The following is a 23246-nucleotide window of genomic DNA, read 5'->3' on the forward strand; positions in this document are numbered from 1 at the left end:
GTGTGAGCTGAGGACGTCTTCGTCAGACAAGACCTCGTTTTTAAAACTGAGCCGGAAGAGGCAAAGGAGGCGTGGCCAGAGGGGAAAAATCTACTCAGTCCATGGGCAAACAGGCTGTGTTAACCCATCCTTGGACTCTCCGCAGCGCCATGAGAACGACCGTTCAGGTAAGACAACGGTCATTCTCACCTCCACTTTCATGAAGCCTATTTCTAGTTGCAAGGTGGCATTAGACACACAATTTGAGACTTGAAGGACTCCTTTTAAAAATTTCAATTATACAAGTTCTAATGGTGCAAAAAGGGACGCGGTATCTCAGTGGCTAAGACACTGAACATGTCAGTCAGAAAGGTTGGCAGTTTGTCGGTTTGAATCCCGCATAAGAGTGAGCATGTCACGATGTTAAAAAGTTTGCTAGGCATGAACTGACATTCAAGAGTTAAACTAAGAAAGAGTTATTGTGCAGGTCATAAAAGTTCTTATCTGAAAGTGATTTATTGCGCATGCGTTACACATTCCAAAAATTCCCTTCTTTTTTGTTCGGCTGCCAACTTGGCAACCGGAGAATTTATTATCAAAATGTAACCATTAGTTATTTCTGTTTCATTTACTTTTTTATTTTATTATTAAAGTTTGTTTATTAATCAGAATACCTTTTAAAGACTTTTATTTCTTTTCTTAATATTTCAAAAGATATGCGGAAGGGAATCAGCCTCGGTCCATTGATCTCAGATTTCTCCAGGGTGTTTTTCCCCTAACAACTTGGTATGCAGAGGTTGGTTGATTATACCAGCTGAGATGGCTACAATTTATGGCTGTATTTTCCCTTCGTGCTATCTTAAGATAACCGACTAAGGCTAATTAGCCATGTCGAAGAAGAGAAAGAAAAGAAAAAAACGCGGACATGGAAAGCGCTCGAAAGAATCCATTCCCTCAGACACAGAGGAGCAAGATTCTTCAGGTGCCGAGCCAGATGTGGGGGAAGGAGCTACAGAAGGCAAGATCTACGGACTGAGGTCAGTAAATCTCCCTCATTATCAAGATACAATTAATGAACGGCAAAACTCTAAACGGCAACTGCCGGCAGAGAAAAAATCCTCCCACGCAGAAAGCAAAGTTTATGAAATCTTCCCAGATGATGATGAGGAAATGCAAAGCTATCTATATCGATTAAAGCTGTTTGAAAAATATGCTAGGGAGGTGAGAGAGTGCTTTAACGAAATAAAACGAAGTAGGAGGAGCTCCCCCACTCCCAAAATGTCTGAGGACGCCATCTTGTCTTCAAAACAACAGCCTAAAACACACCCCACAGAGTTCATTGGTCAATTAGAACAAAGAGATATGTACACGTCACCGAGGTCACGTGATCCCTTTGAGCCCATTGAACTTCCGGCCACGTATAGAGGGCTGCAGCCAAGAAGTGAAGCTGCACTGCCATCTGCTGGCGGAGAAAAATTATTACAGCAAAAGATGATGCAGTTTCATGAAAGCTTTAAAGAATTAGCTATGAGTCCTTTAGAAGCCAAAACTTTGCCTCCAAAGGTTAAGTCTTCAACACCCCCTGGCGGTGTGGAATCCTCCCTAGATGGAAAAAGGCAAAGCCAAAGGCGAATTCGAGGAAGCCAATTTGATGTTGCCACGCAAAGGCCAATGATGCAACCCCAGCATCCCCTGGTTCAACAACCAGCTTTGCAACCAGATCAACAAATTGTTCCAATGCATATTCCTCAGCAGGTATTCACAGTCACCCCCTTGACTGGTGAGTCCAAATTAAAGGAGTCAGGAGAGAATTATAAAGCCTGGGTCAGTGAAATTGCGCTCTTGCTTCGAAGAGAAGGCACACATTCCATGATTTTTAATCCTCCTCCTCAGCCCTGGACACCTGCAATGAGAGACCTCGAAAACAGAGCAATCACGACTTTGCTCATGTCAATGGAAATTGAGATCCAAGGTATCTTTCCACCTGATGCAACTGCCCAAGAAATTTGGGCTATTTTGGAAGATTGCTACAGGCCCGTTTCAATTGAATCTTCATGTTTGCTCATGTCCGAGTTCCATGGTTCGAAGTTGAAACCTGGTGAACGAATTGGTGGACATTTGACCAAACTGAAAAGAATGAGAAGTGAATTGAGACAAAATGGCCATGTAATCGATGATATCCAAATGATTAGCATCATCATTAACTCATTGAATTATGAATGGAAAGATGCTGTTGCAAAGATTAACTACGTGCCTATTGCTCAACGCACAGTTAACCACGTTTGCAGACTTTTAGTGGAAGACGAAGCTATCAGGTTAGCTACCCCACATCTGCAACGACCCCCAGCGTCAAAGGCTCCAGCCAGACGTCCCTTCCGAGGAAGAGGCTACGCTCCAAGGTTGCCAAAATGCTACACCTGCAACCGTATGGGACATGACACCCGGGATTGTCCCCAACGAGTTCCAGCTCCCGCCATGTACCAGCCCAGAGGAACAGATTCCAGAGGCAGAGGTAGAGGCGGAAGACAAGGTCGTCGTGGTCCAAGGCGTGATCCACAAGCTCCACTTGTAACACTGGCCATAACCAACGTTCCACAACCTGATCCAAAGTTCGACAGACGTCTTTTGTGGACTTTAGATAGTGGAGCAGCTGTGCACGTTACCCACAGAAGGGAACTTTTCACAGAGATGGGCGAACCAGAGCCCGAGTATCGAGAACTGTATTCCTTCACCAACCACACTTGCAAGGTTATGGGAAAAGGAACTGTTTACATTGAAGAACTCGATACACACATCCCTGATGTTTATTACATACCTTCAGCAACCAGTAATTTGCTTAGTCAAAGTCACTTGTCTAGAGATTTAAAGTTCCAGGTTCACCACCTCGAAAAAGCAAGTTACTTAGTTAAAGATGGAGATATTGTTGCTGAAACTATGCTGATTGGTGGTGTTTATTACTTAAAGCCAAAGCCTAAAGGGCAAGCACAGGCAAGTATGCAAACTCCAAAAAGGCACAACGCAAACCCAGAGAGAGTTGTCCCAGAGAGAGAAAACGTTACTGTGCCAAAGGCTCCTAAAGCCAACAAACAGAGAAAACAAAAACAGATTGCTCAGAGCAAGCCTGAGGGTCCTCATGAAACTGTTAATGTTGAGAATTCACTAACTGGTAAACCTTTGCATTCCAGGTGTATTCACAAGTGGCACAGAAGATTGGGGCATGCCAGTTTCCGTGTTCTTAGAAAGATGCCGGAGTTCGCAAAAGGTTTGGATCTAAAGGGGTGTAAGGTGTTTTTGGATTGTGCCGTTTGCAAAAAGGCTAAATCCAAGGCGGCTCCAATTCCAAAACACGCTACACGCCTGTCAACACGCATTTTTGATTTGGTACACACTGACATAGTGGGTCCTTTCCCACCAACACTTGGTGGCAGAAAGTATTTTTTAACAATTGTAGATAATCATTCTAGATATGGATTTGTATATCCTATGAAAGAGAAATCTGAGACCTTTCAGATCTTTAAAGACTTTGCAGCGTTTGTTTCTACACAATACCAAGTTCGCATCGCCAGAATCCAGAGTGACCGTGGTGCAGAATTCATGTCTCAGCGTTTCCAGGACTGGATGCGTAAGAATGGAATTCTTCATCAGACATCTGCTCCATATACACCGGCTCATAACGGAGTCGTAGAAAGAAGACAAGGGGTTCTACAAACCATGATGCGTTGTCTTCTAGAAGATGCCAATCTCAGTAACACATACTGGGGTGAAGCAATCAAGTATGCAAATTACATTGTCAACCGTACTTGGAGCAGTGTAATCAATCAAACTCATTTCTACATGCTGTATGGCTACAAGCCTGATCTCAAGAACCTCCACATTTTTGGTTCATATGCTATGGTGAACACTCCCTTAAGTCAAAGAAGAAAGGGAGGTACAGTAGCAAAGAGACTGAGATTTATGGGTATTGATGATAATTCAAAATGGTTCAAATTCATTGATACTAAACATGTGATTGTCATTTCACAATCTGCTAATTTTGAGGAAGATATTGACTGGTCCAGGATTCATTCCAATGATCCTGAAGTTTATTTTCCTAGAGATGGTGTTCCAGATGCCACGCAGCCTGATGACAATTCGCAGGCAGATGTTCCTTCTACCAGTTCTTCACAACCTGATGTTCCGTTTTCGCAAGCCGCGGATGCTGATGCTAGCGACGAACGTGAGGACGAGGATGAGGATGATGAAGAAGAAGAAGACTGGACTGATGTTCCTAGACGCTCCAAGAGGGCCACAAAAGGAATCCCTCCACAACGTTATTCATGGCAACTGACAAAGTCACCATTACCTTTGATTTGCAACGTTACTCTTCCTCCAGAGACATTCACACAAATCAAACAGCTTCCTGATTCAGAACAAGACAAATGGTATGATGCAATGCAGGATGAAATGGACAGTTTAAAGAAACTTAATGTATTCACACCTGCAAAACCTCCAGCAAACAAGAAAGTCATTGGCACCCGATGGGTCTACAGAATCAAGAAGAAACCAAATGGTGAGTCTTTATACAAAGCCAGACTTGTAGCTCAGGGTTTCGCTCAACGTTATCCTGAGGACTACACAAACACTTACTCACCAACAGTCAGAACTGAAAGCGTAAAAATTGCCTTAACCACTGCAACTATTCTTGGTTTAGAAGTTTTCCAATTTGATGTGGACACAGCTTATCTACATGCAGACCTAGATGAAGAGATCTACGTGAGAAGCCCTCCAGGATTCCGAAAACAAGAAGGGGATACCTGGTTCCTGAACAAAAGTCTTTATGGTCTGAAACAGTCAGGTTTAATGTGGTATTTATGTCTTACTGACAAACTAAATTCAATGGGCTTTATTAAGTCCGAAACTGATGAATGCGTGTTCACAAAAAGATCTAACAATGCATATGAGATAATTCTTGTTTATGTTGATGATATTGTTTATATTGGTCCAAATAAGAAAATGAGTGAGATTTTTGCTAAAAGTTTGCAGAGATACTTCACACTAAAATCTTTAGGACACATTAGCACTTATTTAGGTGTTCAAATTGAAAAGACACAGAAGGGGTTTAGTCTTTCACAAGAGGAGAAAATTGACCACATTCTACATCATTGCAACATGAAAGATGCTAGCACAACAAAGACACCCATGCAAACAGATTTTCACAACTTAACACATGAACCAAGTCCTGAGTTCGAGGATCAAACACTTTATCGTTCAGTCATTGGTTCACTATTATACATTAGTAGTTGGACCAGACCTGACATCGCACTTAGTGTTAATCTTTTATCACGACACGTAGGTAAGGCAACACAATTTCATTTGTCATGCATTAAGAAGTTGTTGAAATACCTGAAACACACTAAACACATGAAGTTATTGCTAGAACCAACACACACTGATCAACCAAAGTTGATTTGTTTTTCTGATTCCGACTGGGCGAGCGACAAGAAGTCACGCAAAAGCACTTCTGGTTACATGATGTTCCTAAATGGTTGTCCTGTTTACTGGCAAGTGAGAAAACAGAGTTTTGTTTCATGTTCATCTACTGAAGCTGAATATGCTTGTGTTTCAGATGCTTGTAATTCTCTAACGTGGTTTGATGCTTTGATCACAGATATCTGGACACGTCCGATTCGACCAATCACCGTGATGGAAGATAATGTATCTGTGGTTTATATTTCTGAGTCACATTTCACAGGTTCTAGGTCCAGACACATTGACATTCGTTATCAAAACACAAAGCAATTAGTTAAGCAAGGTTTTGTTAAATTGCAATATGTTTCTACACATGATCAGATCGCAGACATGCTTAACAAACCACTTGCCGCAAATCAACACGAATATCTGCGAAAGAAGATGTGCCTTAATTGATGATTTGATGACGTCAGCCCAGACTAGCAAAAGAAGGGGTGTCACGATGTTAAAAAGTTTGCTAGGCATGAACTGACATTCAAGAGTTAAACTAAGAAAGAGTTATTGCGCAGGTCATAAAAGTTCTTATCTGAAAGTGATTTATTGCGCATGCGTTACACATTCCAAAAATTCCCTTCTTTTTTGTTCGGCTGCCAACTTGGCAACCGGAGATTTTATTATCAAAATGTAACCATTAGTTATTTCTGTTTCATTTACTTTTTTATTTTATTATTAAAGTTTGTTTATTAATCAGAATACCTTTTAAAGACTTTTATTTCTTTTCTTAATATTTCAAAAGATATGCGGAAGGGAATCAGCCTCGGTCCATTGATCTCAGATTTCTCCAGGGTGTTTTTCCCCTGACAGAGCACCCGTTACTTGACCCAGCTTCTGCCAATCTAGCAGTTCAAAAGCATGTAAAAATGCAATTAGAAAAATAGGGACCACTTTTGGTGGGAAGGTAATAGCATTCTGTGCGCCTTCAGCGTTTAGTCATGCCGGCTACATGACCATGGAGATGTCTTCGGACAGCGCTGGCTCTTCGGTTTTGAAACGGAGATGAGCACCGCCCCCTAGAGTTAGGAACAACTAGCACATATGTGCGAGGGGAACCTTTACCTTAATGGTGCAAAATTGGAGAAGGGGGCCTAACTGGGCACTATACAGAAGTTGTAGTATTGACTTGGCTTCTAATAATGTGAATGTTGCAGGTATATAGAATACTTTATTTGGCCAAGTGTGATTAGACCCCCCCCCCCCCAAGTAATTTGTCTCTGGTGCAGAAGCTCTCAGTGTACATGCAAAACAACAGAGTAATCATCATCTTAATAATGATAGCAATCAGAGAGGAGCGTAGAGGAGATGAGAAGGATTATAATACTACTGCAGTGGCCATATTTTGTCCTACAGAATTAAAGGGTAGCAGATGAGCTCTTCTGTGCATTTTCAGCAACTTAGTCCACGTGGCCTTCCTACTGCTGACAGAATGATAGACTAGCCCAGGTTTCTGAAAGAAGAGACCATCTTGATCTCGTGTCCATTTATGCTCCAAGAGTAGCTCTTGGGGCTTTTGGCAAATGCCATGAATTTAATTTTCAGATAACTGAATCCTAGCTGGTTCTTCTTGCAGTACTGTGCTAATGCTCTCAGTGCTTTCTTTTAAAGGCTAATGGGTGTTTTTGAAAGTGTTACAGCTTTTGGGTTGCTCCCCTTTGCTTCTCTTGGTCAAACACTTTTTCTATCCATCCATCTTCATACATGCTCTCTATTTCCAATAGCCCAATCTTGTCTATCTCTGTTAGCTTTACTAGCACCCAAGTTTCTTTGGAACTGCATTATATTTTTAGGTTCAGAAACGTGGAGTTCTTGGTGCTCTCTGAGCTTGGTTGTTTTCTTCCAGATGTTTCATTTTCCAATAATCAAGCTCAGAGACCACCACAGTTTAACTCTAAACTAGAAATGTTATCCCATATTAGTAAGGTTCAGAGAAAAATGACTTTCTTTAATAACCTACCTCTTGTTTAATCTCATGCAATGACTTGGATCCTGGTCAAATGAAATTTTCTAACACAAAGCATAACAAAAAGGGACCATTCAAACGAATGTTTTATGTCTCTGCGCCCAACTAACCTAACACTGTTTCCAGTTCCTGTTTTGAATTCTCCAATGTACATTTGAAGTCCACATTCATGTGGATCTACAATTCTTTGCTTTACCAGAAGTTCAATTTTAGTGATGGGATGGGAGATTTTCTACTATAAATTCACCCTCAAGACATTTTCGAAGAAGGACCACTTAGGAAAAAAAATATTTCAAACTTTCTCTGTGATATAGTCCCCCCTCCCCAAACAATTGCCTTCCTCTGGTATCCTCAATTTCCTTGAGATACGAATATCAACTCTATAATGTAGATAATAGCTGCGCCTTCAACACAGCTTTTCTAGCACAGCTCAGCTAGGTGCAGCAATCTTCAGTTTAAAAGAGAAACAAAGGGGATTTGATCCAAAGAGATGAGAAGGGGAAGACTGTCACATAAATTATATAATGCAATTAAGAGAATGGGAAAACTCATTTGCTGGATTTCTTAATCAGCAAGAATCAGGTTGGGAACGTCAATACCACTCTCTGTGGTATTTTATATAAGCTTTCCATTACAGAGATGTCTGCAGCAAGAAGCAAACCAGGGGCATGAAGCCCTTCAGTTGTTGCTGAACTATAATGACCCATAAGCCCCAGCAGTTTGATAAATGGTAGGGGACACTAAAGATAATAATTCAACCACACATTTTGAAGCCTCAGAGAGGCAAGAAACTTGCCTTTATATATCCCATTAGACAATATTTTATTGCAGTATCTTGCTGGTATCATGTACAAATTCTTTATAGCGCACGCAATATTGGATAAGCTGTCAATATTCCTATTTCTCCATCATTCCTTCTCGTCCCCCTACTCTGAAAAAATGACTGTAGAAAGTCAAAAGGACACCAGAGCAAATGTGGTTGTGTGCCACCAAAAATTCTGCTGCCTTCAGAGGCATTTCTAATGACCATTGGAGCTAAACTATATTTAGATTTTTATTTAGAGTTATCTGCCATTTCAGTTTTGAACATCATTGCCATATATGAGTGTACATTTTATCTTGACAATTTTTTCTGACTTATTATGTACAAAATCCACAAACTGAGCAGGCTTGCATTCCTTCTGCCATGCAACCTCATCCATAATTCAACTACAATGATTATCAAGCTCAGGAACATTAAGGCTAACCTCAGTGAAAGCCAGCAGGGTTTCAAACTCTTTTTTAACTACAAAGAGCACTTCCACTTGCTAATTTATTCACCACTTTCCTGGCATTCCTGCTGATTATAATGGAATGATCACTGCAAAATTTGCACACAAAAAAACCCCACTAAATTTCAAAGCCCCCTTCAAAGTATATTCAGTGCTAGTATAAAGCATCTATTCCCCTATCAGTTGAGCAACACAGTTAATTCTATAAACCATTTGGGAGTGCGCCATTTTGTGCCCACAATCCCTTCCTTATTCCTTCACTACTCAGAGAATATTCAAGTTCCTAAAAGCAACATTTTATGTTGCATCTGACCTGATATTTTATGGCTGAAATATTGCTTGCAATGAAGATATAATGCCAGGAATTTTCCCCTAAGAATATAAAACTGACAAGATGGAAAATGTAGGTAAGAAAATTATTTCTGAAAGACACTTCTTTATTGGGCAGAGACTCTTCATCTAAACTTACCAAAAATGATAATGTTGTTGTTGATCTGCTTTTAGAGACCTTTTGTATTAATTTAATGATTGTACATACCCTACTGATTTTGGGGAGTGTAGCTTATAGAACATAAAAAATGATGCAGTCCTAACTCTTGATACCCTTTTTTAGGAAACTGTGGGTTATAGTGGGTTATTGAAGTAAGTTGTCGTTGCCTCCTCCCTAGAACTGAGAGAGAATGGCTGGAGCAAGACAATCTAAATGGGACTGATCTTAAATAAAAAAAATAAAGTGGGATTGGACTTCCAGTCTCCCAGTTTACAGCCTATTTTCTTAACCACTACGCCAAACTGGTTCTTAATTACTATGATTACTTCCATTCATTTAATATTTTTCTTCATCTAGACTAAAATCATAGATTTCAATTATCTGGCCTGGCTCAACCGTAAACTTTTCTTACTCCTCCTGACAGTTCTTTTAAATTTTAAAAACCTTAAATTTTAAATTGTGCTTTACAATTGGGGTATTTTTAATGGTGACTTTTAATTGTCCAATGTGATGTAATTTGTTACCTCCTCCGTGTATGTATGTCCTGTATATATGTATGTTTATGTGTTGTATATGTTTTATATGCCCCACTGTACGCCGCCCCGAGTCCTGTCTGGAAAGGGAGCGGCTAATAAATTTAAATTTATTATTATTATTATTATTGTAGGCAACTTTTGTAGGGCTCTGAATTAAGCCCAAAGTTTTGCAGAGTTGTTGGGTTATGCAGAATGTTGTTGGGTTATGCAGAGTTGTTGGGTTATGCAGAATGTGTAATCTTCTGCATAACCATATGCAGGTACAGCTTCAAGTCCAATTCCCACTTAATCCATTTAAATATAATTGCTTTTATCTCAACATCCCTTAAAAATGGTTTTGTTACCTATTAATAAATATATACTTATTCTATTTCCATGAATAGGTCTTGTATCGTAATAATTATATAATTAATGTATTAGTTTACAACTGTAATCTGCTATCTTATACTTTTATGAAACTTCTTGTGATTTAATTTATTGTCTGAGGTAAAATGGCTGTGTTAATGTGTTTTTGTTATATTTATTTATAAAATTTATTGACCGCCCATCTAATTCTGTGAAAGTCCTCATTCAGTGAAAATCACATATCTGTAATATAAAGATTCAAAGACGCTGAATGCATCGAGAAGAAAGCACTTTAATCCCTTTTAATCATGTATTCAGTGCAGAGATCAGGCTGACTTTAGCTGCAAGCTTCATTTGGATTTATGTTTCGTTTTCCTAGATGAAGCCCTCTAAAATGTAAATGATACAGCTTTGATTATTGATGCTTTTTGAACCAGTTCTGCCTTTTGTGCTCTAGCACAAGAGTTCACAGTGATAGTTAAAGACCTGAGAAGTTTCATGGGTAAGGTAGGGCAGGCATACTTGGAGAGCATCAGCTGAAGCAGATTTCATTTGGAAGGGACCTTGGATGTTTTCTAGTCCAACAGCCTGCTCAAGCAGGAGACCCTATGCCATTCCAGACAGGTGGCTATCCAGTCTCTTCTTAAAAGCCTCCAATGATAGAGCACCTAAAACTTCTGAAGGCAAGCTGTTCCATTTTCCTAGCAACTACTCTTCTTCCCATCTCTTTTCTTCTTGAACATCCCTCCCTCCTCTTCCCACATTTTCTCCTTCATCAATCATCTCCTGCCTCCTTAGATGGCAGATGGGAGAAAGGCTGAACCTATTACACTGATGCCCAGTGTATTACATTGAATCCTCCCTTTGGAAAAGGGAGGAATCTTGACATACTCATTTATCTCCCTTTCCTGAAACCAGCTTAGGAGGGATCAGTTCCATTCAACAGTACGTCTTCTTCTGAGATGTTTTTCAACATCTGAGTGCTAATCAGGTCAAAGTTGACGAAGATCCTATCCCTCATCATTAACATTTTTCTTCATTTCTGATCCTACTTTCCTAGTTTAAAAAGGCCAGATAAAGCAGGATCATTACAATGGTGGCTCAACCCTGCATGTTCACAAATTCATGACTCCTTGTTTTCAGAAGTCCTTCTTTACTTTCCAGTACAAGTATAAAACATCCCTATTATTTGTAACAGTTCCACCCAACCTGAAGTTCTCAAGATCCTTTGCTTACAGTTGAAGGGACTTACCCACAGCTTCTTCTGCCAAATGTATTCAAAATATGGAGATTAATGTGTTCAGGAGGCTTCTTGAGAATGTAACTTGCATAGTTAATAGGACTGAAACTGTTCTGAACAGCAGTTGAGTAAAAGTTCCAATGTTCAACTTTTTAAAAGTCTTTGTATCAATTAAACATTTCCAAATGGAAAGATTCATAAAGATTCTACCTATCTGTCATCTATTCCTACTTTTATAATTCTTATAATTTATTATTTATCATTCTTGTTTTAAAATGAAAGCTTCCCAATGATGAGATACCGTGCTGCTCATTTTGGACAATTGTGCCACCGAGATTTAGTACAAAAGGCAATGAACGTTTCAAGAACCAAAGAAAGGGCTTAAGGGCCACCAGTTGCTATCCGATCTTGCTTTAGTGCAATAAAGGCAAACACAGACAGACAGACAGTAGATAAATATTAAGTAAGCAAATGTACAAAGATCTACTTACTGTGGCACTATTGTGATCTGAACAAAGCAAATGAAGAGGAAGACTAGGGAAGCACAAGCCACATATGCACCAAATCGATCATCCACCTGTTTGGAATACTGCAATGAAAAAAACCATTCCATTTTTTTAAAAAAGACTGAAAACTCCTATTCATAGGCAACAATTTATGATCTACTAGATGTTGTTGAATCCCAGTCCTACCATCTGCAGTACATCAATAGTCAAGGATGTTGTAAAGTGTAATCTAGCAATTTTACGAGAGCCACTAGCTGCCTTTTATTACAAGCCCTTCTTAGCAAATTTGGCTTGGTGTATTGACTGAGCTATAAGATTCCCTGGACACTGACCAAAAGGTTTTCAGATTGGTAGCAGGGATTTCTGAAGCAATCATCTTTATAGATATCTGAACTGCTTGGAAAGGAGGTAAAAGATCATAATTATCTTTAATGCAAGACCACCTCTTTCAAAAACCTTTTGAACATTACCTCTACTGAAAAGGGACTGTTTGCGTCCAAAATCGCAAAGATGGCACTGCAAACTGTGAACAGTGGCGTGGTGGTGATTTTTGCCTTGCAAATGTCTTTCTGGATAAAAGACAAACAAAGACCTCTTTTCATATTCCTGCACCATTCGATATTTAGCTCTGCGCTTTGGGATGAACACTCATGGTGTGGGAGTATGAACAGATTTCCAGAAAAAAAATTGCTGACTACAGGATTCAGATGAGGGCACAGATAAACCTCTAGGTGGCCTCAAGAACTCTCAGGAAGAAGGCTAACAACCAGATGACAGTAAGGAATATAAATCCATCCATTCTCCACCATTCAGTCAGAACTGGAGAAGTTCTTGAATAAGAAGAGAAACGCCTTCATGCAAAACAAGAAAATCTAGTTGCCTTCTGAACATTATGTTAGAATATTGGAACACTGAGAGTATTGTATAGATATAAACATTCTGTGGCCAAAAATGCCTTTTTAGGAGTTTTAGCACAAAAGCATTTTATAGGAGGAAAAATATGGGAAATTGTTTTTATATATGATCTCTGCTGGGAAACAACTATATACCCCAAAATAGAAAGATTCTAAAATACCCACAATGGAAGAATGGTTGATGAAAATAACAGAACAGAGATGGCAAAATTAATTTGTTTGCTTAGAGAAAGATCAATTATTGAATTCATTAGTTGTTAGAAACTCCATATGGACTTTTTGCTGAAAAAAGAAAAAAAATGGATGATTTATGGTTTTTATTATCAGAATGGGTAGATTATAGAATGGAAAATTATATATCTTCAGACACAGAAAGTAAAATACAAATGTATTTATGACTGCTGTTAAGAAGACTGGACTTACTCCTTTATTACTCTTTTTTTCTTTTTCCTTCTTTTCTTTTTCACTTTTCTGTTCTCTATTTCTCTTATCTTTAACTTAAAGTTTGTATTTTTTTTATTTTGTAGGAAAACCTATTTAATAATACATACAATACATACATACATGTATGTATGCATGTAGTTCATGATAGTGAAGTAAAGAATTGTTATTTACAGTATAAATGCCTAAAATGCTGAACTGTCACACTTTTCATCACTCCCAATTTTCCAAACATCTGTCTACTGAAAATGGGTGTTGGAGGTGGGAGGGGGGGGGATCAACAGCATTTCTGAGGTAAAACTGTTGGCAGGCCGGAAGGCCCAATGCAAAAAGTGGCTTCCATTTGTATTTTCTTCTTCTGGTACCTCTTCTGGACATTCATATAAATTTTTACACAGAACTATGATTAAGTACAGCAATTTTCTGCCCTGATGTCTACTTCGCTCCTGCTAGTGGATTTAACAGACCCATGCATCCTTATGGAAGTTTACCTTTTTCTCCAAATCAAGCTCCCTGAATGTTAACAGAAACTTGCGAACATGCTCTGAACGTAACCGGTCAATACTTCTTGCATCAATTGCACGACCCAAAAACTCATCCACCTCATCTTCTGGATTCATGCTTTCCTGGATATTCCTAGAACAACAGAATAAAGTAGAGGCCAATTAAGTGGTGTTTATGCAAAATAAAGTTTCTTAAAGTTGTTACTTAAAGACAAAACAGATGTAAGATCCCACGCTTAGGAACATCTCTGCTATGCCACAATCCTTTGGCTCCTTTTTCTACAGCAGACACAAGGCACCCAACTCACCCTGGGGTGGAAATTCATACAATAATATTTATAACCATGTGATGTAATTTAGCCTCTCACTCCTTTATTCAAACTTTTCTTCTCTTGAGTTCTTTTTTGGGCTTGTCATTCTAAAACTGACAATGGAGGTATCTCCTCCCCTAGGTAGCAACATCCCCCCAACCCCCTGGCCTGCCTCTGGAGCAAGTGGGAGAAAGAATGCTTGACTTAGGATGGCAATTGGTACCAGAATTTATGTCACGAAGCATGGCCACATCACTTAGCAATGACACTCTGGCAATCCTGGTTGTCACTCTAACCAAGTTCTTAGGTGAGGCAACTTCCTCCTGCCTTCCCACAAACAGATCAGTGGGGAAGCCAGCAGGGAAGATCCAGGCAGCTTGTGGGTTACAAAGGTTGTGGGCAGCTTGCAAACAGGCTGGCAGGCAAGTAGCTGCTGCTGTGTGTGAAAGAGTGCAAAGGGATGCACAGAGATGCACGAGGGAGACCTGGCAAGGTCGAGGAGAGTGTGCAAGAGTGCCAGGGAGGTACTGCAAGAGTCAGAGAGGGTGCACAACAGCATGAGGGAGGTGTAATGAGGGTAAGGGAGTGTGCATGAGAGTGTGTGGGAGGGCACTCAAGGGAGACATATTGAGGCTTGAGGAAGGTGTGTGAGGGAGCAAGGGAGGTGTGGCAAGGCTCACATAGTGTTGAGCAAGTGGTGAGGGACACAAGTGGTGAGGGAGGCTCGGGTTTGTTTGGGAAGATGCACACTGTGAATGTGAGTGGCCACCACAAGCCAAGTGGAGAGGGGCTGCTGGGGGAGAGAGCATGGGTGAGGGTGACTTATCGGAGCGACTTGTAACTTCCCTGTCGGCTTTCCAATTGACTTTCTGCAGAAGTCAGCAGTGAATATTGCAAATGGCAATCATGTGACAGTGGGGTGCGGCACTGAGTCATACATGCCAGCTGGTTTTCAAATGCCCAGATTGCAATGAAGTGACTTTGGGATGCTGGGATGGCTAGAAAACCAAGGATTGGTCATAACCAGCATTCATTCAGTAGCATCGTAACTTTGAACAGTTGCTGAATGAATGGTCATAAGTCCAGGACTACCTGTGCAATGAATCTTCACCCCCTTCAGCCATATTCTCCTTCAGGATACTATAAACTGTAATGTACAGAAGCAGATCAAGACACCCCAGTACTCATGCACACTTCAATCATATAATTAAGGATTTCAAAAACTATTTTTATTCTGAAGACATATTTTGTCAGAAAGGACAAAGAGTTTTGTAGTCTACATTCATCACTGGTTTGGATGTAATGGAAGACATTAAAAGACATACCGGTTGCGCACCATACAGAATTTAAAATATTCTGCCTTAGCCTTCTGTAAAACTTCTAAGAACTATTTTATTCCTAAGAAGGTGGCAATTTAGTATAAACCACAAGATGTTTTAATAAATGGTAGTCTGGTCCAGTTCTTCCATTATTCACTGTAGATTTTCAGAGCCAATGTAGCACTCATTACATTTTCTTTGGCATTGTCACAATTAAAAAACAACAACTAACAAATATCTTTAATTAGGCAGTCACTCGTCTGATTATTTTGGAGTTCTCTGTCTCTCTGCCATTCTTCGCCCATGCTAGATAACTGGTCTCCGAAATTTGCCAGCTGTCATTGCAAATTTAGTTGGCATACATAATGTAGGCAACAGCACCCAAACATGTTCTTTGTTTATTAAAATCAGTCTTATTTTCATAAATATGGATGATGTAGGTTTACAGAGAAGTAATCCCAGGTAGACCATTCTCCTGGGTAACATGAAAAAAAATTAAATTATGCTTTATTTTTATTAAGCAAGAATTTTAATTAAAACAAAAAATAATGCTCATGTCAAAAGAAAGATTTTTGGTCTAAAAACACCGAATTGGATTCAACACAGATGCAGACTCTGGTTTTTGGAAGGCAGGGGATTGCAGTAGGAAGGGGAAATCTAAAAATATCACTTCTTTCTCCTTTCTGCCAACAAAATTGGTCTATTCAGTCGAACACCTTCTGCAATCCAAAGGAACCGTTCCATCTGTGAACGTAAGACCCTAGTTTTAAGCCAACTTTTTTCAAAACATAAAAGACTGTTACATTAGGGGAGTCTAAATTGGCATCAATCCCAATTCATCAAATTTTTAGAGAAATTTCTCTTGTTAATGGTAAATTAGCAACAGAAGGGTATGCTTCTGAAAATGTTTCCTAATTAAACTTCCTGCAGCATTAGTTACCATACTATTTACACACCTTTTAGCATGATACTAAAACAAATGGAGAATTAAGAAGGGAAGGAATAAATGAAATTTTTTAATTATTAAAAATGTGTTCAAAATATATTAAAAGAAGAAATTATACTGACATTATATTTATCCTGAATAAACACTTTTAACTTCTCTCTTTAATAGCATAATTTTGAACACTTTAATATGATTGTCAAGCGCTAGTTTGCTGTATGGGTTAAACCGCCAGAAAGCTGGGTGACCTTGGGCCAGTCCCTCTCTCTCAGCCCTAGGAAGAAGGCAAAAAAAAAATGTTGCTAAGAAAAATGTACAGATGTTGCCTGTGTATGTAATCAACAGGAATCAAATTGACTCAAAGGCATAAGATATAATATAACTGTTTTCTTTCATAAATTAAATTGATTATCTTATGTAATACATAAGATTCCTTATGCAAACTGTGACTCCTTTTTTCCTCTATGGGTAAGAAAGTGCATATATTTCATAGTTATTCAACCAGCGGTTTTCAAACTTATATAACAATAAAATAATATAATGATTCATTTTGTATTCTAGGTTTTTCCAGTATGTCTTTCCAATTATCATTTTGTCAGAGTGCCAAGGATATTTTTGCTTTCAAATTTCTTTAGGCTTTCTCCTTCCAAAACTACAAGGCCAAAAATTAAAAGGAAAAAGGGGGGAAAAAGATGCCCAAGGCTTCTGATGTAAATATGTCCCTTGACATTCATGGAAATTGGTATCTTGACAGACAAAACAATAAGAAAGGGAGATATGTTTATTTAATGGTTTTATCACCCATATTCCCAGATTCATATAACTCTAGGATCTGGTGAACTATCCTTTCTTCTATTCTACTTTGAATAGAAATAGCCAATTTACTACAAGCTCAACATACGATGTCCAATAAGTTACATCTTACAGGTGAATCGAAAAACTATTGTACAAATTGAAAACTCCAAGTGTGCATCAAACCTCCTTGAATGCATTTGGGTCAATATTAAAGGTTGGGGGGGAAATGACATTGCCATAGGTCTATACTACAGGCCACCCAACCAAGCAGAGGAAGTAGATGAACTTTTTGCTAGTCAGCTAACCAAGGTATGTAGGAAGCACACCACAATAGTAATGGGAGATTTTAACTACCCTGACATCAACTGGGAAACAAACTCTGCACCAAGTGGAAGATCCAACAGGTTTCTAACAAACCTATCAGACAACTTTGTTTTCCAAAAAGTAGAGAAGGGAACAAGGGGATCAGCCATATTGGACTTAATTCTCACTAACAGAGAGGAAATGATAGAAGGTGTTGAAACCACAGGCACCCTGGGGGCAAGTGACCATGCAATATTGGAATTCAACATTATGCAAACACAAGTAGTAGAACAAACTAGAGTCTTGGACTTTAAGAAAGCTAATTTCAATAAACTTAGAGAGAGCTTGGGAAAAATTCCATGGATGAGAATCCTCAAGGGGAAAACAACTCAAGAGCTTGGGAAATTTTGAAAAATGGGATTACAAAAGCCCAGGCTAGCACAATACCAATGAAGAAGAAAAATAACAGCTCCCAAAAGAAACCAGCATGGCTGCATAAAGAACTCTCTGACAAACTGAAAGACAAAAAAGATAAATATAAAAAATGGAAAGAGGGGGACATAACTAAGGCAGAATATCATCTAATAGCCCGAGCCTGTAAAGATGAAGTGAGGAAAGCTAAGGCTCACAATGAAGAAAGGCTTGCCACAAAGTAAAAATTAACAAAAAAAGCTTCTTCCAACATGTTAAAAACAAGAAAAAGGTTAAGGAAACAATTGGTCCATTGCTAGGAGAAAGTGGCAAGAAGGTGACAAGCAACAGGGAGAAAGCAGAACTATTTAACTCATGTTTTGCATCTGTCTTTACACAAAGGGATAAAACAATCCAACCTATCAAAAACAGCACCACAAAAATCAGATTAGGAACAAAAATTGAAATAGGGAAGAAAATGGTAAGTGAGCACCTGTCTACCCTAGACCAGTTCAAATCACCAGGACCGGATGGATTACACCCCAGGGTTCTGAAGGAACTAGCAGACGAGATCTCAGAACCACTGAATTATATCTTTCAGAGATCCTGGAACACCGGGGACCTACCAGAGGACTGGAAAAGAGCTGATGTGGTTCCCATCTTCAAAAAAGGGAAAAAATAGATCCAAGAAACTACAGACCTATCAGCCTGACCTCAATACCAGGAAAGATTCTGGAAAAAATAATCAAGCAACTAATTTGCGAACACCTAGAAGCAAACAAAGTAATAGCTAAAAGCCAACATGGGTTTGTCAAAAACAGATCATGCCAGACTAATCTTATTGCATTCTTTGATAATGTGACAAAATTAGTGACCAGAGGAATGCTGTCGATATAGTTTACTTGGACTTCAGTAAGACATTTGATAAGGTAGACCATAATCTACTACTAGATAAAATAGAAGAATGTGGGTTAGACAGCATAACCACCAGATGGATTCGTAACTGGCTGACCAACCGCACTCAACGTGTAGTCCTCAATGGAACTGCATCTACATGGAGGGAAGTATGCAGTGGAGTACTCCAAGGCTCTGTTTTAGGCCCAGTACTCTTCAACATCTTCATCAATGATTTGGATGAGGGAATAAATGGGGAACTCATCAAATTTTCAGATGACACCAAGCTGGCAGGAATAGTTAACACTCCAGAAGATAGGCTTAAGATACAGAAGGATCCTGACAAACTTGAACATTGGGCACTATCTAATAAAATGAAATTCAATGGTGAAAAGAGTAAGGTTCTACATTTAGGCAATAAAAACGGAATGCACAGGTACAGTATAGGTGGTACCTTACTCAGTAGTAGTAACTGTGAAAGGGATCTTGGAGTCCTAGTGGACAACCATTTAAATATGAGCCAGCAGTGTGCAGCAGCTGCCCAAAAAGCCAACACAGTTCTAGGCTGCATAAATAGAGGGATAGAATCAAGATCACGTGAAGGGTTAATACCATTTTATAATGCCTTGGTAAGGCCACACTTGGAATACTGCATTCAGTTCTGGTTACCACGATGTAGAAAAGATGTGGAGACTCTAGAAAGAGTGCAGAGAAGAGCAACAAAGATGATTAGGGGACTGGAGACTAAAACATATGAAGAACGGTTGCAGGAACTAGGTATGTTTAGTTTAAGAGAAAGAAGGACTAGGGGAGACATGATAGCAGTGTTCCAATATCTCAGGGGTTGCCACAAAGAAGAGGGAGTCAAGCTATTCTCCAAAGCACCCGAGGGTAGGACAAGAAGCAATGGGTGGAAACTAATCAAGGAGAGAAGCAACTTAGAACTGAGGAGAAACTTCCTGACAGTTAGAACAATTAATCAATGGAACAGCTTGCCTCCAGACGTTGTGAATGCCCCAACACTGGAAGTCTTTAAGAAGATGTTGGGACTTCCGGTGGTAACGTGGAGGCGAGTGGGGGGAAGAAAGCAGGGCTCTGCTCTTCGAACCCCGATATACACGCCTGGAGGATCCCCCAGGGGGATACGCTGAGCTTGTAGGGTGAAGCGGAGAAGTAGGGATACCCCAGAACGAACGAGGCGGAAGGCGATCGCCCGTTACGACTGGGGATACCCTTTTTAACCCAGCGTGTAAACGTTCGCCGCTTGCTGCACTGAATGGTGGACCTGAAGCCTCGGCAAACCACCAAATAGAAGAAGGAAGGAAGAGAATTGAATCAACTTTTGCTACATTGTTGCAACGCCTGATACAAGTGAACACAGCGGAGAGTTACAGGCTGGGAAAAGACGTACCTAAACTATAGAGGAGAACGGGCAAACAGGGAGACTCCAGAGATCTGGAGTGAAAACCCCATCAAAAAGGCCACTGAAAGAGGTGAGAGCGACACTTTAAAGTTTAAAAGGAGCCCGAACAGAAACGAGGGGGAAAGAAATACGATCTGGCTGAGGCTACTGTGGACTCGGGTAGCAGGAGAAAGGAGACAGAAGGAGACTTTGAAAGATCGTGCTAGACCGGGGAACAGCAGCAGACAGCCATTAATTATAGAGCAACAAAGTATCAAGGCGGAAGAGAAAGCTGACGAAATCGCAACATTGTAACAACTTAGAAGTGCCGGAGTATCTGAGCAAAGTTGAAAGAAAGGACTTGAAAAGAACTTAAAAGAATTTAAAGAAGCTCTAAACTTAAAGAAACACAGAGGAAAAAGTGGTGAATGAACTGTCTATATTAACTTTATACAATTGTTATAATCTTTATAATCAAATATTTAAATTAATCAATATTTAAGACAAATAGCGTTATTTATATATATATTTATTGCTACATTGCTATAACCATAAATAAGTAAGTGTGAATCCTGGTGGCAATTACTAGCTATATATGCCACAACCATTTAAATAAGTTTAAATTTGACATTATTAAGAAACAATCTAAGCATTTAAGTACTTAAATATAGCACTGTAAATGTTAAAATGAACAAATATTGAGACTCTCCCCAGTCCTCCCTCCCTGCCTATATAACCCCTTCTCCCAACACCTCTAGATATTATTGTATAATTATTATTATTATTATTATTATTATTATTATTATTATTATTATTATTATTATTATTATTATTATTATTATTATTATTATTATTATTATTATTATTATTATTATTATACTGTATTACTTAAAATTTATATAGTATACTAAGATTAATGCGGATATACTAAGACAAAAAAAAAAGAAGGTGGGGGGAAAGATTGAATGCCAGTTTGGGACAATATATACAAGATACTTTCAGAACAAGATAAAACTATAAGAGAAATGGCAAATATAACATCAACAGCACTTAGAAGTGGAAAAAAGATGAACATCAACCCTGCAATAAACCCAACAACAAGGGGTTCGCCGGCCACCCCAACATCCAAAGGGCCAACAGAAGAAATGAATGAAACAGAAAAAACAAATGTGGGGTCGAATACTGAAAATATACAGACAGTGCTGCAAACCATTCAAGAAACTATGCTAAAATTCCAAGAAACAGCAACAAAAAACCATGATGAAATGAAAAAAGATATGAATGAAATGAAAATAGATATGAATGAAATGAAAGCAGAGATGTGTGAAATGAAAAATGAAGTCAAGAAAGATATACAGAAATTAGATGATAAAATGGAAACTATACAACAAGCTCTGGGAAAGAATGGACAATTAATAAAAGAAGTAGAAAAAAGAACAGAACAGACAGAAACAAAAATAAACCAGGTTGAACAACAAATGAAAGCATCAAATAAAAATCTAGAGGAATCGCTTATTCACATGGAGATGGACCGTGCAGCTTTCTACCTACGCTTTCAGAATGTGACAGAGGTAAAAGGTAAAGACCTAACTACGATAATGTCTGGCTTAATTGCAGAAACTTTAAACACAGACAAGCAAGAGATCATAAATGAACTCGACGACATTTATAGAGTTACCACCAATTATGCGAGGAAACATCGACTACCCAGAGAAGTGCACATCAGGTTCGCGAGGAAAAAAGTAAGAGACATACTATATAAAATAACAAGAGAAGAACCGATGATGTACGAGGGGAAGGAGATACTAATATTAAAACAAATCCCACGAAGAGTGAGGGAACAGAGAAGAGACTACCAATTTTTGGCCATGCAATTAATTAAGAGGGAGATACTATTTAGATGGTTAATACCAGAAGGGATGTTAGTAACATGGCAGGAGAAGAGAATTAAAATTGACAACCTTGAAAAAGCACAGGAATTATAGGATGCAATTAATGTATCCAGAAGAGAAACAAAACACAGAAGAGGAAATAGAATATAGAAGAAGGGAAGAAAGACAACAAAAGGCAAGGGAGGGAAGACAGGGAGGACGTAGCAGGGAAGAGGAAGAACAACAGAAAGAAGAAGAAGTAAGACCAAAAACAAGAAGTCAAAAAGAAACTAGAGACAAATAAAAATAAGGACAAGTAGAGATCTAGGAAAATGGAGGAAGAAATCCAACTACTATCTGTAAATGTCAATGGTTTAAATTCACTAACAAAAAGAAAACACATCTGGGCAAAATTAATAAAACAAAAAGCAGACATAATATGTCTACAGGAAACACATATCAAACAACAAGACATAAAATACTTAGAATGTCCGAAATTGGGGAAATTATATACAGCATCGGCAGAAGAAAAAAGAAAAGGATTAGCAATTTATGTTAAAGAGAGAATAAAGACAAGCTTAATCTATGCAGATCCAAGGGGAAGAATATTAATTTTAGAGATATGGATAAACAAAAAACCAATATTGCTGGTAGCAATTTATGCCCCAAACGAAGACCAGAAAAATTTCTATAAAAAATTACATGAAAAAATCAGAGAAATTGGAGGGGAAAACATCTGTATAATAGGAGACTATAATGCCATAGTAGATAGCAAAATAGACTATGTAAGTGACAAAAAAACCAACAACAGAAAAAAAGTATTACCAACAACATGTATGGAGATGATGGAAGAGCTAAATCTAATAGACATCTGGAGAAAAATAGAACCAAATAAAAAACAATTTACCTTTTACTCAAACCCACACCAATCTTGGTCACGGATCGACATGGCATGGATGAATAAGGAAATCGGGGCAGAAATATATAAAATTGAAATACTACCAAACACCTGGGCAGACCATAACCCCATTAAAATAATCTGGAAAGGAGAAAAAAAAACTAGACGAAGATGGACATTAAACCTGCAAATATTAAAAGAAAAAGAATTTATCCAAAAGTGTAAGAGTGAGTTGGGACTATTTCTCAAAGAAAACACAAAAGAACAGACATCAATACAAAATCTATGGGATACCATGAAAGCCTACATACGAGGAATCATTATAGCTTATGCAGCAAAAAGAAATAAAGAAAAATGGGCACAACAGAAAGCATTAGAGAAGGAAATTGAGAACCTAGAAAAAGAACTC

The 23246-nt window shown here is 38.8% G+C and overlaps 1 protein-coding gene across 1 annotated transcript in view; it reads right to left on the reverse strand.

The window, feature by feature from the left end:
* ADCY5 (adenylate cyclase 5) overlaps window positions 1–23246 on the reverse strand; it is a 248953-nt gene that overhangs the window by 29491 nt on the left and 196216 nt on the right. The window contains exons 10-11 of the mRNA XM_081935252.1: window positions 13679–13823; window positions 11818–11915 (exon numbers count right to left, since the gene is read on the reverse strand). Of these exons, the coding sequence (XP_081791378.1) occupies window positions 11818–11915; window positions 13679–13823 (243 nt within the window). The remainder of the gene's footprint in view (window positions 1–11817; window positions 11916–13678; window positions 13824–23246) is intronic.

Source organism: Natrix helvetica, assembly GCF_964273705.1.
Source record: "Natrix helvetica genome assembly, chromosome: 1".
Lineage (NCBI taxonomy): Eukaryota > Metazoa > Chordata > Lepidosauria > Squamata > Natricidae > Natrix > Natrix helvetica.